The following is a 16,302-nucleotide window of genomic DNA, read 5'->3' on the forward strand; positions in this document are numbered from 1 at the left end:
TTTTCATTTGTAGCCTTGGGCAAATCATAATGTAAGGTTATGAATCCGCATGTTATTCTCTGTCATTTTCATTCTTTTTTCCCCCTTTTTTTATTTTCAATGGCTGACAAAACATATTTATAGGAAAATGCGTTGCCTATATGAGCTTGCCATTAACCAACGAGAATATTGGGTGAAGACGACCCCGATCTGGCCAGACGACTTTGTATGTGTTACTGGAGCAAAGGTAGATATGGTTAGAGTTAAAAATCAAACTATAGGTATATAGGCCGAATGTAAACAATTAGGTGGGGTCAATACACTTTCCAACGCACACAGCGAAAAATACGACGGATCAAGTAAATTGATGAAAAAATATTTCTAGCTTTAAAGTTTAAGTTAATCCTATATTTTGTGACAAACAACTAATATTTCGCAGCTGTCCCAGTCGGACCTTGTTCACGCACAACAGGCCTTGTAAACATTCTGCAGTTAACATGTCTACCTTATGTTTTTTGTATGTATAAAGTTTAGCTGGGTATATATTTTATGACATGAAATATACATCTCAACAAACATTATTAACTATTCAGTATAGCGAGTTATTCCAACATGGCGTGTCGTCTGCATCTTTCCTTTGATGATCAGTCAAAAGATGTACATTAAGCATGATGATTCCGTGAAAACATACAAATATGATGTCTGTAATTTGCCTGGCGGACGCAAACGACTGATGCGATTACATGGTAGCTTAATAGTTAGATTTCTGTTTTCACCATCGAAACCAGGGAATAAAGGGATGCGACTACCAAAAACTGCAACGATATAAATTCAACTAACCCATCGGAGAGTGTGTCTTTGAAAACAAATATTTAGTTTTCTCGATCCGCCATTTTTCTAAGTACAATTGGTGGCAAGGTATGTCTCCTCTGTTCACAGGATCCCTTTATACCTATACGCTATACAGCGTGATTATATGCACAAGCTTTACCTTAAACAATAACAAAAAGCCAAAAAACAATACATGTCATAAAAACAACACATGTTTTGAAAATTATACATGTCATAAAAAACAATACATGTTTAAAAACAATACATTTCGTAAAAAGCAATACTTAAATAAAACAATACAGGTCAACAACACATGTCATAAAAATGTATACATGTCCTACAGAAACAATATATATCATACCAAAACAATATATATAATACAAAAGCAATATATATAATACAAAAACGATGAATATCATACAAAATCAATATAATACAAAAATATACACTGTATGTCATGCAAAAACAATATATGTCATACAAAAACAATAAATGTCAAAACAATACAAGTCATGAACTCTTTAAATAGATTAAATGTCAGTGTGCACATTTAAGTCACTCGCAATAAAACCGGAAGTTTGCATCGCGCATGATTCAGTTTGCTTCCGATGCTGCAAACTGCAACAATCCCTTATGTGTAGAAATTCAATCATCTCATAGCGTTTAAAAGATAGGTCGATCTCGTGCTAATAATACGAATGATAGAAAAATGTAGTAGGAAAAAACCAAAGCATGAAACAGAAAGTGCAATATATTCTATGATTTGTTTTGATATAGTGACATTCGTACTATAATCTTTTCTATTTGATACACATTTAAACATACCATAACCTGAGCATATGATTTGAATTACATTCGAGTTGTTCCATACCAGATCTGATTAGCTGGTCTACCTTTGGTCGACGACCTGATAGAATTATCATGCGTATATATATATCACTTAATCAAGTTGTCAGTAGATATAAAGATATAAACACAAGTTTCAGCAGAAACAAAAACCGTTTAGTATAAGTTTAAAAAGATATCTCGGTTCTGGAGATCTCGTACAGGCAAATACTACCGTTAGATTTAATATAAACAAGTTATCAATTCTGGAGATCTCTTTGAAGTAGACAAACATCTTGTTGATAAAATGCATATGAAGCATTTAAACAGCATAGATATATATCCTCAAACTTATTTTTTGGAACAAGATTAGCAAAAACCTCTCAGAGGCCTTTCGGACCACTACGAACTTAACATGGGAGAGACCGGATTGATATTCAGCACGTCAGGAATAATATATACGGACACATATCTAAGAACTAAATAATATGCAATATGTATCTTCAAACTTATGTCTACCTGTATGGAATCAAAACAGGCATGAAATCAGAGTGCATGCAGCCTTTGGTATTGATGTAGAACTATCTCAGTATAACGTATTTGCAAGCATACCACATCTTCCCTAATCACACATAACAAAATCGTCACACGCATGTATCTCGCGCACATGAGAGGTGGTCCTACCATGACCATATCAAACCAAGCCAAACCCTGACAGAAGATTCCGTCATTAAATGATACTATAGATAGAGACTACACATTATTGACATGTCACACGTATATTTCTACGATTCAGGGTAATAAAGTCTTCAAAACGTGGAACAGACGGAAACAGACGGGGCACGAAAATGGACTCAGACGGGACAGCTACACAGGTAACGTACAAGTGTATGACTTCTCACCTCTCCTGCAAACTAAACATTTTCTAACTTAAATTAATTTCTTTTATCAGAAAAAGAAATGTTATAACACTTTGCGAGCATATACATAATAAAGGAAACGTTACAATATACATTCGTTTCTTCAATACAACAATAGTATAAGGTTTATAGAAATTTAAACAGATGATCAAGAAGTAAATATGCTTATTATAAGACCGACTCGTATATTGCTATTGTTAATACTACTTGTCTACACAATATGTAGATTATTTTCACCTGATAAAAAGGTATTATGGTGTAAAAGGCAACAATACCTTCTCATTGGGCATAGATTATCTACATAGTTTGTAAACTATTAGTAAAACCTAAAGTAGGCATTCTTATAAGCACATTTGCTTCTTGACCACATGTTTGTCTGAAAATTCAATGTGTGTATTTTATTCTTATATTCTAGTCGTCCAATATTTGCAATAATTAAGGATATACCTGTTGTCAAATATCTATAAAAACAGTTGTTGCTACAACTTTCACACTCTCATTGAAATCATAGACTTGTTTAGCGGTGTTCATACTGTAATTCACTTATATTTCGCGTGGGACCTAGTTTCGTTTTGACACGCCGGGATAGTCAATCGCGAAGTAAAATCCTTCGCGACTACTTATATGAAAACAGCACCTTGGGATGACGGCCAAGCCATCGGTTACCGATAAAGCCTCACTCTGATAGTTTAATCGCGAATTTTAATTCATTTCTAGACCAGCGTTCGCGAAATCATGTGTTCGCGAATATTTCTGCAGAGTTAAGTTCGCGCAATAAAGAACAGTCACTAACCGTGCTTAATGTTATCCAAACATATTCGTATTTATGTATAAACGACTCAAAAATGTTTTGATATGAATTCAGATTCAGATAAGAGATGCTCTGACCAACAGAGATGTGCCTGTCAAGGTGTTTGGTTGGATACACAGGATCTTGAGGCATGGTTAGTGCTATTAAGTATTGATGTCATTTTTTTGTAGTTTCATCAGGGTATGAAACAAATTTTGTTTGCAAACTGTATGAATCCGCGTAGTATACCCCGATGAAACTAAAACAAATTGACATCAACGCTTATAATTAATTTTTGAAAATGATTTTCTAATTTAAAACATGTTTTATGTACAATTTTACTGGTTTTAAATGGGATTCTTTTTTCTCAAATAAATTCGCAACGTCGTATTGTGACGTCACATTGTTCGCGCCATTCTCGGAATTTCTTTCTTTTTTTTCGACCAATTACATTTTAGTATTTACCATGAAAACAAAGAAAAGTTAATTATTCTGATATAGAATCAATGTATAACAGATTTTTGCTCCTAATTTCTCAATAATCGCTTCAAAAAAACACGTTTTAGAGGAATTAATGTAATATGTATACATGGTATGTTGTTTTGACTAAATGTGTATTAAATGATGGCATTGTTAACTTTTCACAATTTCCTGGGTATTGTCCACATCGGTTATATCCATAGAGATGTTCACTGTACAAGTGATGTATATATTGATATATACAATGTATCATATCTAAATATATGCTTGGCTTGTTGTCATGACTTATTGAGTGCTACATAAGTATCTACTTAAATGGAGTTACTGTGAACAATCCGCAGTTCTCTGTGTATAGTCAATGATAACGCGTATAACTAGCGAGATTTATAATAGGACATTTGAAACAGAAACACAGAAACACAGAAACCCAACACTGGCAGGTTACCATTAAAATAAGTATGCATAAATGAATGATAATAATTAGAAATATAGATTCTTATATGTGAGTAGACATTGAGAGTATCGTAGTTATTATACGCGTTTGTATACGGTCGAGGGCAATTATATCGTTGACGAATGTTTAACTGTAACCAATTGACTATTAATTATAGAATGTAAAAAAATGTTGTTATAATCTACAAAAGCCAAATATGACGATCGTCATATACGTTATAAACATAAAATATCCAGTAGGTTTCACATGATATACTTGTTAAAATATGATTAAATGTGAACGAATCAACCCCAACCACACCCCCACTCATACCCACCACCTAACCAGACCCCAACCCCCAGTCTTGTCAAATACTAACACACATACCGTTAAGATGAAAAAACATATTGTTACTTTTTTCGAATATTTTCCAGTCTCAGATGACGTCACAACCAAGGGAGATAACTGTGTGCAGACGCTATGATTTTCCCGACGTACAAAAATGTCATTTTTCAAATGACGAATAATGCATGAAAACAATTTTTGTATAACGTATTTTTATTAAGGATTATTAATATTTTTACACAATATTTGGCCATTTTTATGTTTTTGTGGTTGTTCACCCTTTAATTACTTAAAATTAACATCTACATCTTACCAGTATAGTTCAATAATGACAATAGATAATGATCTTCTAGAAACTCATTTATTTACAGATAATGAAGGAATGGTGGTTTTGCTTAGAGATGGTACAGGGTTTTTGAAATGCGTTTTCTCAGACCAGTTGGTAAGTTTTTTATAGAGGTTTCATGGTATAATCAGATTAAATTGTCTAATTTTTTATTTAGATTTCACATTTATTTATTATCATTTATGTATATCGGGGAATGATATTTTTATATTGAAATATGTTGATAATATTCATGTATCTAACCTGATCTATCAATTTGAAATGAAATGGAAGCAAACTCTATCATTGTCAATAATTTATATAATCGCGAACATTATTTTACTTTGCATCATTGATATCTCAGAATTAATACTTAAACGTATTGCGTTTACCAACCACAAAACGCTATCCTCATAAAAATCATGCTAATAGTAAGCCTTCTTTTCCCTTTAATGATTGATATTTCTTTTCGCGGAAGTAAGTTTGCATTATAATGTTTTCTACTAATATTTTCTGCAAATTATTTCTACCCTATAAAATATTAAAAAGACTAACTTTGTCGTTCAAATGTGTAGTTGTTAAGTTTCACGGTGCTAATATCTCAGGGTTGTGAATGGTTCGTGGACATTAAATTCCGACCAACACCCCCTTGTAAACATTCTGTAATAGACACATACATGCATGTGTGTGTACATCATAATAAATCTGTGGGTATTTATTTTCACACTATGTTTATGGCCGTGAAAACCACTTAAAGAAATTCTCACGAATATTACCAAATATACAGACCCGCATTTATCTCAAATATATTTTGAAGGAGTTCATTAGATCAATGACAAAGTATGTTTTTTTGTAGATAGTGCAACTTTCTGTTCATTTTTTGTCGGTACAGTATCGTATGTACAGTGGTGTTGCAAGAGAAGCCTCTGTCTGTATCTACGGTAAAATCTCAGCTATTCCCGAGGATAACGCTGTAAGTATCTCACAGAGAACATATGTATCTATCAACGATATCATTTAAGGATTGAATCTTGATTTGGTCGATTTCATGGGGTTTTCTCAAGAGCAACTCAATTCATGACCCCATGAAATCGACCAAATCAAGATTCAATCCTTATATTCAATTGTGTCTTGGGGTTTTTTTCGAATAAAAAAGTCGGTCTATATGCAAGTCCAAATGCGGAAAAGCCCGAGGAGTTCCGGATTGTGCATGTCTAGTCGGTCGAGTAAAATAGTCCGCAATTTTAGGATTAAAAACAGCATTATTTTGTCAAAATAGAAGTATCTTGCATATCTGGTTTTAATAAAATACAAGAGAATACATTATAACTTTGATAATTTTAATAATTATTCCATGTTTATAACAACAATGTAGAAAAAGTGAAATCATTCCGCGGAAGGATTTTAACCATATATCCATGCGCACTGATCAGTGTTAATCTGGTCAAATTCATGAGCAAATGAAACAGATTAAGTGTGGTAGTTTCATTGAGTCCAACTTGAGTAGAAATTGAAATATTTGTGTATATCTATGTGTGCGATATTACATTTAAATGCTACTCTGATAGTAGCAAATTTAGAATGTATACATACATTTTATGATGATAATTTATAATATTTAAGATTTATATGAAACGAATCCTCAGCTCACAAATTGTTGCGATATTATATTTAAATACTGCTCTGAATGTAACCATTTAAGAACATGCATTTTATAACAATGGTAATTTGTGATAGATGAATATTCATTGAAGTTACGAAACACTTATGAATGTTAATTGACGAGCATATATTTACCATACATATTGTACATTATTGCAGGCCCCTGATGGACTTGAGCTTAGTGTTGATTTCCTAGAGGTAATAGGGACTTCGCCCCAAGGAGGAGTTGACGAAATCGTCTCCAAGGTATTTCATAGCAAACAAAACTCTGATTGTTTACATTAATGTGTAATGTTTAGTTGTTACATTCTTAACAGTCAATCGACCCCGTAAAGGCCATTAAGACCAAAACAATGGTGCTATAAATAAACATCAAACGGATTTATGATACATGTATCCTCTCCTCAAATGCAAAGTAACGTTGTTGTGGCATACTACGGATCATTCGACAAATAAATAATTCATAGTTAAGTTTTCGATTTTAGTCAAACCTTGACTGATAGCTTTAGGATATGTTTTAAACAAACCATTTTATCTATGTTTCAGAAATAAAGAGTACTAATATGTTTATATATACAATGTACATACATAAAAAAATGTATAAATATTTCAAGGATTATGATATTTTTTAAAAATCGATATACTTAGTATATGTGAATCATTACTATTAAATATATTGTAATCAATTAAGAACCAATTAATCCAGTTTGGTTGAGTGAAAGTGTAACTGTGGGTGTATAAATATTAATGTTTTGTCTTCTTTCGTGTATTGTGTTATATGTCATATTTTGTAAACAAAACTTAAAAATGAATAAAAAATAAATTTAAAAGTATGTTTTCGACCGATGAATGTTTTGTGGGTTTATGGACGTTGCACTCATTAATAGCTTAACTTGTTCATCTTGATCGTTGGATACCCATGGTCGAATGCGCTAAACTACGTTACACTAATCACGCGATACGGGTAGGTGCAATGTAATCGACCATTGGTACCCTTAGATGTCAATATATAAATTCGATTCCATTCAACGTTTAACTTTAATCAGAATGTAAACAACCATGAAATACCAAATGATTTTCAACAACTTAAGAGACCGTAACATCAGATCAGTTTGTTCAGTTGTTTTGTAACCTAAATAGTACATCATAAAATAAACATCACATTCCAACCATAACATTTAATCAATTAGTAAGTTGTTTGTATACTACATGGTTCATTATAAAATAATATCACATTCCATCCATAGCATTTGATAAGTTTTATCCCCTCAAGTGAACCCGGTACCCTGTCTATTTGGTGTGTTTTCAAGGCCGAGCCGCTCCCTTGAGACGGACATTGTCTTCGACGGGTTGGGTTGTATGTGCCCTCGCCTAAGCGCTCGTGAAATATTGAACTCGTTTGATACATTAATAACTCTATATAGCATAGCCACTCCTGTCAGATCCTCTCGGTGATATGTTTCACCAATGAAAACCTCTCACGAATTGTTTACTCACCTAACAGTGTACCAGTACGGAGGACCAGCTGGACCATCGACACCTGATGTTGAGGCAAGAAGAGGTAAGTACGGTTGTCTGTAAACAGAGAATACCACATTTAAAACGCTACCGCAATTCTAACTCAGAATTCTTAAAACAAGGGCAAGATAGGATCGAAGTATAGATCTACGCATACACTATCTAACGGCATCAAAAGTAGCAGAGGATTCAGGCGTAATTAATTCAAAAGTAAAATATAAAAAAGAAATGGGATAACAAGACCGGTACTAATACAGGGAAAATAGGAGAAGTTGCCCTGCAGGATAACATAATGACTGGAATTGATTTCGTAGGAGTAAGTTGTCGGTGAAGTGGGAACAGTGCCTGTACATTTTCATCTGTAATTTGTTCCTGTCTGTTGCAAGATTATTTGTTTTTTTTTTTTTTATTTTGTCTTTTTATATTATTATATTTTATTGTTTTGTTGTCTTATACATTACGTATGTGCCCTAGATAAACCGGTCTGGTGCAGTTAGTACTGAGTGTATTTTATTTTCGTTATAGATGTCGAAGACGATGAGGTTGCGATCCTTTGTGATTCAATGCTTCAGAGCACACTATGTTGATAGGGGATACATTGAGGTAAACACGAACACTATGTTGACAGGGGATACACTGAGGTCAACACGACAACTATGTTGACCGGGGATACACTGAGGTCAACACGACCACTATGTTGACAGGGGATACACTGAGGTTAACACGACCATTATTGTTCTTAGAAACTCACGTCTGGTTTAAAGATATCAACTACATTATCGACTACTTAATAATTACAGAATATTTAATACTATTTAATCAGACATTGATAACCAAACCTCATTATATAAAGTGTGTAAAATAAAAAGTATGTAATTCTGTATAGTCGTTCCTCAGGTGACACCTCCTACACTGGTACCTTCTGCCAAATTTGAAGTCGCAGAGGAATTGTTCAGTGTGAACTTTTTCGACGGAAACGTAAATATGCTGTCTCATGACAAAATATATAATTACCCATTCATATGACCTTTCTGTTGATTCTTTGAACATTTGATCATATATTAATTAAAATGTACTTCAAATCATGACGATCAGATAATGTTAACGTCATCCGCTAAGCAAATGAAAGATCCCAATGTTGTTGAGATTCCCTTACTTCCCTCACTCAAGGCTATCAAGGAAGCATGTCGCGACCCTTTAACCCTGGGTCAATATCAATCAGTAATAAAATTTGCACCACCGAGTTGCACACACTGAACACAGTGTTATGATACTGACAGAGAACTGATGAATATCCCTGTAGTACAGAATGTATACAGGAATAGAATGGCAGATCTAGTAAATTCGAGGATTGTTTTTACACCCTGCTTTAATTAAAAGCAATGACCATACATACAAAATTGTTACTTCTATATTTATTGTTACCTAATTCTGGCTAGGTTCTGTCCCTTAGGTGAATTTGACCCAATCATCACAACTGTACCTGGAGACAGTGATACCCTTTCTTGGCGACGTGTTCTGTGTGGCGCCGTCCTACAGAGTCGAACATAAACAAACCAGGAGACATCTATCAGAGTATGTAATTCAACTTCATAATTCAACTTAGGACACTAGAATCTAAATGATTGGATATGTAGCTTTTTAGGATGTTCAACATATTTTTTAAAGTAAAATTCGTCCAAGTGCACTTTTGAATAGGCAAATCTGAATGTATGCGAAATTGTAATTCAAATTCAATATCTAAGAAATGAATGTAAAATATCAACAATTTTTATTTGAAAACATACTGCAGGCCTTATATCGGGTTTTTGGGCCTATTGGTTCTTCCGAAGAAGTCATTTGAATATTTTATCATATTCGACCTTGTGACCTTGAACAACCTTGCAAACCCGGAACCCTACCATAATAGAGGTCCTGGTTTTTTAAAAGAAGCATTTTGAATGAAAAGTTGATAAACGGACGCCGCACCACGGCATAATCCCACTAGCCTCTACGGCCAGGTTAGGTAATATAACCAGACATTTCAAACATAAAGATATTCAAGAATCTTGGGTATCACTCCTTAGCACTGCCTCACAATTGGCTTTTAGATGAGCGTTCGTCCTAGTGAGAGAGGCTTGGGTTCCGTCCTCTGGCCGAGACGTACCAGAGTCACTACAAACAGTAGTCTCTTCTGCTCAACGCTCAGCATTTTAGGGGTGGGACGACTGGTTCGCCTGTGGTCAGTTTAATGTAACCGGATTGGATGTCCCGTTTGTATTTAGGTGTTCAATGTTCAAGCAACGGCCAGGGTCATATGAGGACAGGTTTTAAGGGGAAACATACAGAAGAAATCCAGGCACAGAAAGAAATAGCAGTAATGAAAGAAAGGAAATATTTAGGTTTCAAATGGTTGAAATGTCGACAGAAGATTTTTTCTTGGTCTCTGCATTATATACTACGCCTGTAGTTTATTTTCTTTACCTTAAGCGATATTGTGCTTGGCAACTTAGGCGGCCTTACGTCGAGCACCTTCCTCATCCAGCCTGTAGTTCATGTGTGTCAGTACTGTTTTCATGAAATCTGAAGTTCATATTAAAGCTCTAAAGTAGAACACGGCGATATCTTAATTGATGCTCATTATCTGCCCAGGTTCACTCATATCGAGGCAGAGTGTCCGTTCATCTCGTTTGATGATCTTGTGTACCGACTGGAAGATGCTGTTTGTGATGTCATAGAGCGAATTATGAAGTCTCCATACCGGAAAATCGTCCAGGATCTTCATCCTGTAAGTTAACGAGCACATGTTGCGTTTTGCATTAATGTTAACGATTTGTGTGTTACGAACATGCCTTTCAATTTACAAGAATCCTTCTTTTTTCATTCCCGTTATTTACCGTTTATAATCCTTGGTTTCGATTTAATTGTAAATATCATTTTTTTTGCAGAATTTCAAACCACCAGAAAGACCATTTAAGAAGATGTTGCGTTTTGCATTAGTTTTAACGAGTTGTGTGTTACGAACATGCCTTTCAATTTACAAGAATCCTTCTTTTCTTTTTCATTCCCGTTTATAATTCTTGGTTTCGATTTAATTGTAAATATCATTTTTCAAGAACTTCAAACCACCAGAAAGACCATTTAAGAAGATGTCTTATGGGGATGCGATAGAATTCCTTCAAAACAACGGCATCAAGAAAGATGATGGCACATTCTGCAGGTTTGGAGAGGTACGCGGTTCTCGTTGCATAGTGTTTGTGGAAAATATGTTATTTCAGATAATTTTTGTTGGTATCAAATTTCGTCATTAAAGTGCTGAAACTATTGAAAATCCAAATATCTGAAAGTTTTAAATCAAATTTCACGAAATCAAGGTTTCGTTTATTAAGAGTTTTTAAAAAATCAACGCAAATGGAAATTAAGTCTACACGAGTATTTCTGATTTTACAATATCAGTAAGAACTGAAAGAGTGTCAGCGTATTCTGTACTCAGTTACTATCATATAAATGTCTCGTCACAACGCTAGTTATCATTTTGAAAATATAACTTGACCAAGATTTGCATGGTAGACTCCTCGATAACGATAACCAGCGGGATACCATGTCTTGGTCTCCTGCTTTTTCATGAATCGTCATGGAAACCTTGATTTTATGCTTATATTGTGTATTCGTTTTATCGATTTCGAGAGTTTTTATCAGTTATCATTGTCATGCCCTATCCTGTCCCCTGTCTGGTGATTTACGTTACTTAAATGTTGTATCGGTATTCATTGTCGTGTCCTATCCTGTCCACTGTCTGTGATTTACGTTACTATAATGTTATATCGGTATTCATTGTCGTGTCCTATCCTGTATAGGGGCCGCGGTGGCCGAATGGTTAAGGTGTCCCGACACTTTAACACTAGCCCTCCACCTCTGGGTTGTGAGTTGGAAACCTACGTGGGGCAGTTGCCAGGTACTGACAGTAGGCCGGTGGTTTTTCTCCGGGTACTCCGGCTTTCCTCCACCTCCAAAACGTGGCACGTCCTTAAATGACCTTGGCTGTTAATAGGACGTTAAACAAAAACAAAAACCTATCCTGTCCCCTGTGATTTTACAGGACATCTCCGAGAGCCTGGAGAGGAGCCTGATAGGTATTGTTAACAAGCCCCTCCTGTTGTGCAGGTTCCCAACAAAGATAAAGCCATTCTACATGCAACCCTGTTCTGATGATAGTTCCCTCACGGAGTCTGTAAGTATAGTATACACACTCACACACAAATTAAAAAAGTATGTTGACCTTGAGGTACTCACATAGAAACGAGTCTTTAAATGTATTGTTAACCAAAATGTAACGACGGAAAATGGTGGAACAATCATGGTTAGCAGGATCATACGGGGTGATACGTTTACCTAGCAAAGTCCTTTAACATTACTCTATCTATGACGATGATGCTATCATATCATGGTCTTGAGACAAGGGATTTTAATTTTAGCCAATCTGACCTCTTTTTTCCCATCACTCGGGTCCCCTTTGGGGTGACACCTATATAGGTTATGTTTTTAATCTGGGGACAGAACGTTTGGAATGACTCACTAGAATTTCAATGAAATAAGCCTTAGAGTTTATAAGCAATCGTAAATGTTTATGTTTACGGAAACACCACAGACGAAAGGCGATTCGAAGAAAATGTAGATGATGTTGGGTCACTTTGTCGACAGCCTTTTTTGATACAAAAAAAGACCACCCCCACAATATTTACAGATATGTCTACATCTAATTTAGATGATAGGTTATTCTTTCATTCGTTGGTTCATCCGTAAATGTTCTTGCTAACGCCATACTTGTGCATGTTCCATTTTCGGAATGATTCGACAGAGAGGCAATTTTTTATTTTAATATGTGTAGTTTGTTATGACTGTTTGTCACACTTCGGGTATACTAGTATTCGATTTTCAGACTGATTAGAAAGGCTGCCAATTTGAATTGTGTTAGTTGAAGTTTTTAATTTCTAGTTCTTTATGGATATTATTTGAGTTACACTAAAGATTTCATTTTCTTTTTGTATACGTCTAAGATCGTTAACCCTATTTTATAAAGGTTTTGGCGGATATTTATTTTGTAGATTCAGCTTGTTTTAAATGATAAGGAGGAAGGGGAGAAACGTGCATAAAAATCAGTCTCACAAGCGATTCTATCAAGGTCATTCCATTGTGTGCATCAATATGGCTCCAGGATTTCTAATAGATATATTAAACTAGCATACATAGCCCCAATATTTGAAATTATGCTTTTCCCTTTCAATGTTAAAATGAATGTCTTGTCTGCTAAATATAACTCATGAAATGGTTAGTTGTGTTATTGAGAAACAATTCAAAAGTAGCTTTTATAAACACTGTACAACAATGATATGTGTGCTGATGACAACTGGACGCTTACCAAAATACCATGCAAAGGGTTAAATACGATTCGTGTATTATTTATAACAGGTCGACCTTTTATTACCTAATGTTGGAGAAATCGCTGGAGGCTCCATGAGGGTATGGAAACATGATGATATAATGGAGGGTTTCAGGCGAGAGGGAACTGACCCAACCAATTACTATTGGTATACAGATCAGGTAAGGTCATAGGTCATTTACCCATAATTCCATGGCAATGGCTGAATTCCATGCTGCACACTTTCTGTGTAATTAGTATAGTTTACATATACTGTATTTTGATCCTTATCATACTGTAATATATCATAATTCATCTTAAGAACGACTTATTCAAATGATGAATTTTTCCATCACCTAAGCAGTCATGTTACTTTATCACGATGGTATTAATTTATTACATCACAAAGTTTTTATTGTAAGTGTTTTCTGATGTTTAAACGGCTTAATGACATAACAAGAGTTGTCTTTGTGATAAATTACTTTCTTTACAGAGAAAATTCGGCTCCTGTCCTCATGGAGGGTATGGTATCGGGTTCGAAAGGTTCTTGTGCTGGCTTCTTAACCGTTACAACATTAGAGAGGTTGTCCTTTACCCACGATTTGTAGGAAGATCTTCACCATAATGAAATCAAGTGAATATTGATACTGGTAAAATTCCACTAGGAACGGACATATAACATATAACTGTTATCTCTAAGTATACTTTGTTAATACGGAAGAGTAGATGTTTCCTATTTACCATCATAGTATCGCCATGATGTCTTATCAAGTAATATGCGTTTAGTTTTGAATCCGCATGGATTCTAAGTAAACTGACTAAGTTAACACTAAAATTTGCACTGTTTTAACATAACAATTTTCCCACGGGAATTCTGTGAGTAATACTAAGAGGGAAAACTGCGAGTAACACTCCGAGGGAACCCCAAGAGTAATACTAAGAGGGAAAACTTAGTTATAGTATAGAGGGAACCTGCGAGTAAGACTCCGAGGGAAAACTGCGAGTAAGACTCGGAGGGAAATCCGTGATTGATACTCAAAGGTAAATCGCAATCATGTCAATACTATTTACGTTTGCATTGTATTAAAGATATATTGTATGAATGTGCCATAACGATATTTCGGAATAAAGTACATGTATTATGAAATTATCATTTCGTTCTTTTTGCACAAGTGGGTCACATGCTTGTCATAAAAGGGAATCCCGAGTCCCGATTGTCTAATGATATTCTTTCCAAGCCTCTTTTTTCTTTACCTGTTTGTAGAAACAAACTTTTTACCAAGATTCCCTACTCTGCTATTTCTGTAGGTTAGTCTCTAGTTTTTAGGATATCAGACAGTGGTTGTACACAAAGGCTAAATCTACAAACTGAATGATAGTGATGTAATTGAGGGAAAACCTGCACATAGTAAACAAGATAGCAGTGCTCTAAACAATATCTTGCTGATTGCCAAAAGTAACATTTATATATATTTTTTGTTTATGTTGTTTAGCGTCCCTTTAAAAGCCAGGGTCATTTAAGGACGTGTCAGGTTCTTGAGGTGGAGGAAAGCCGGAGTACCCGGAGAAAGGACTCTGGCATATACGGTCAGTACCAGGCAACCGCACCACTGCATCAAAGATATAACCCAGAAACGAAATAGATCAATAGTCAACATTATTGTATTTAAAGAAACTGTAAGTCCAATGGGGTGGATATGTCAGCCCAATTATTTACATTTGGATCACAGCCTCGCTCATGGGGATATTACCCCTGAAATATCAATGTCAAACCAGAGAAGAAGACATTAATAGCAATATTGCCATATAGACCCAGGCCATTTAGGACCCGCCCCTTAGGTCTCCAGGGGGTCAGCCCCACCATTTTGCATTTTACAATTTTGAATCCCTTTCCCATAAGGATGCTACTAGATATGAGTGACATACATAACTTAAGTTTCGGAGAAGTCGTTATATATCTATATCCGAATTGACCCGTTTAATCCCACCCCTCAGCCACTTGGGGCCAGCTAGACCATTTATAAGTTTTTGAATTAAACCCCTTTGGGATGTCACCAGTCAAATATGATTGATATCCATCGCTTACTTCTAGACAATTGTTTATAGCAATTTAGCCAAATTGACCCTTTTTTGCCCTGACCCTCAGGCCCAAGGGGGTGGGGTCAGTCCGACTATTTGTACAATTTTGAATCCCCAATCTCAAATGGTGCCAACAAACTAATATGAGCGATATACATTACTGAGTTTCAGAGAGGAGACCGTCTATATCAATTAAGATAAATTGACCCCTTTCGGCCCCCCTTTTGGTCCCGTCCCTCAGGCCCCAGGGGGATCAACCTCCTCCCCATTTCTGTAGTTTTGTATTACTATGGACTATCACAAATTTGAAAACAAATGGTTCCAAATACATTGTTGAAATTAGTAGAAAGATATAATGTATAGTTGTGCTTAACGGTATAAATTTTACTTGCATGTGTGAATAGACGTATTTGTATATCGGAGTATATGAATATGCGTGTGAAATAAAATGTTGTGTAGTTAAACGAAATTACAAATATTGATTTTAACTAATATGACATGTAAACACGGTGGTCAGGGGAGTTAATATATCAATCAATTTTACTTACTACACTGTTATATCACATAATAGTCTAAAGTATACAATGCAATCGTCACAGGGTTCTTTTGTAAGTGAATAAGCTACTTGCACACAAGATATCTATACATGTTGGGAAAAAAGACACATTAAACACATATTCATGCCAACTCCAACTTTATTTAGAAGAACAATTAAAA

The 16,302-nt window shown here is 35.1% G+C and overlaps 1 protein-coding gene across 1 annotated transcript; it reads left to right on the forward strand.

The window, feature by feature from the left end:
* Positions 1-2,483: 2,483 nt before the first annotated feature.
* On the forward strand, positions 2,484-14,623 carry LOC117315268 (asparagine--tRNA ligase, cytoplasmic-like). Its single transcript, XM_033869415.1, has 14 exons — positions 2,484-2,510; positions 3,421-3,499; positions 4,975-5,045; positions 5,821-5,901; positions 6,750-6,836; positions 8,095-8,151; positions 8,634-8,711; positions 9,006-9,086; positions 9,562-9,683; positions 10,740-10,875; positions 11,204-11,317; positions 12,187-12,318; positions 13,557-13,688; positions 14,000-14,623. The coding sequence occupies exons 1-14, from the start codon at positions 2,484-2,486 to the stop codon at positions 14,129-14,131; spliced, it is 1,329 nt and encodes a 442-aa protein (XP_033725306.1). The 3' UTR covers positions 14,132-14,623.
* Positions 14,624-16,302: the final 1,679 nt, after the last annotated feature.

Source organism: Pecten maximus, chromosome 17 (genome assembly GCF_902652985.1).
Source record: "Pecten maximus chromosome 17, xPecMax1.1, whole genome shotgun sequence".
Taxonomy (NCBI): Eukaryota; Metazoa; Mollusca; class Bivalvia; order Pectinida; family Pectinidae; genus Pecten; species Pecten maximus.

Bases quoted from the DNA above. Each gene is read 5' to 3' on its own strand.
- LOC117315268 (XM_033869415.1), top strand. From the start codon at position 2,484: ATGGACTCAGACGGGACAGCTACACAG. The intron at 2,511-3,420 runs GTAACGTACAAG...ATATGAATTCAG, and splicing joins CAGACGGGACAGCTACACAG to ATTCAGATAAGAGATGCTCT. The intron at 5,046-5,820 runs GTAAGTTTTTTA...TTGTCGGTACAG, and splicing joins GCGTTTTCTCAGACCAGTTG to TATCGTATGTACAGTGGTGT.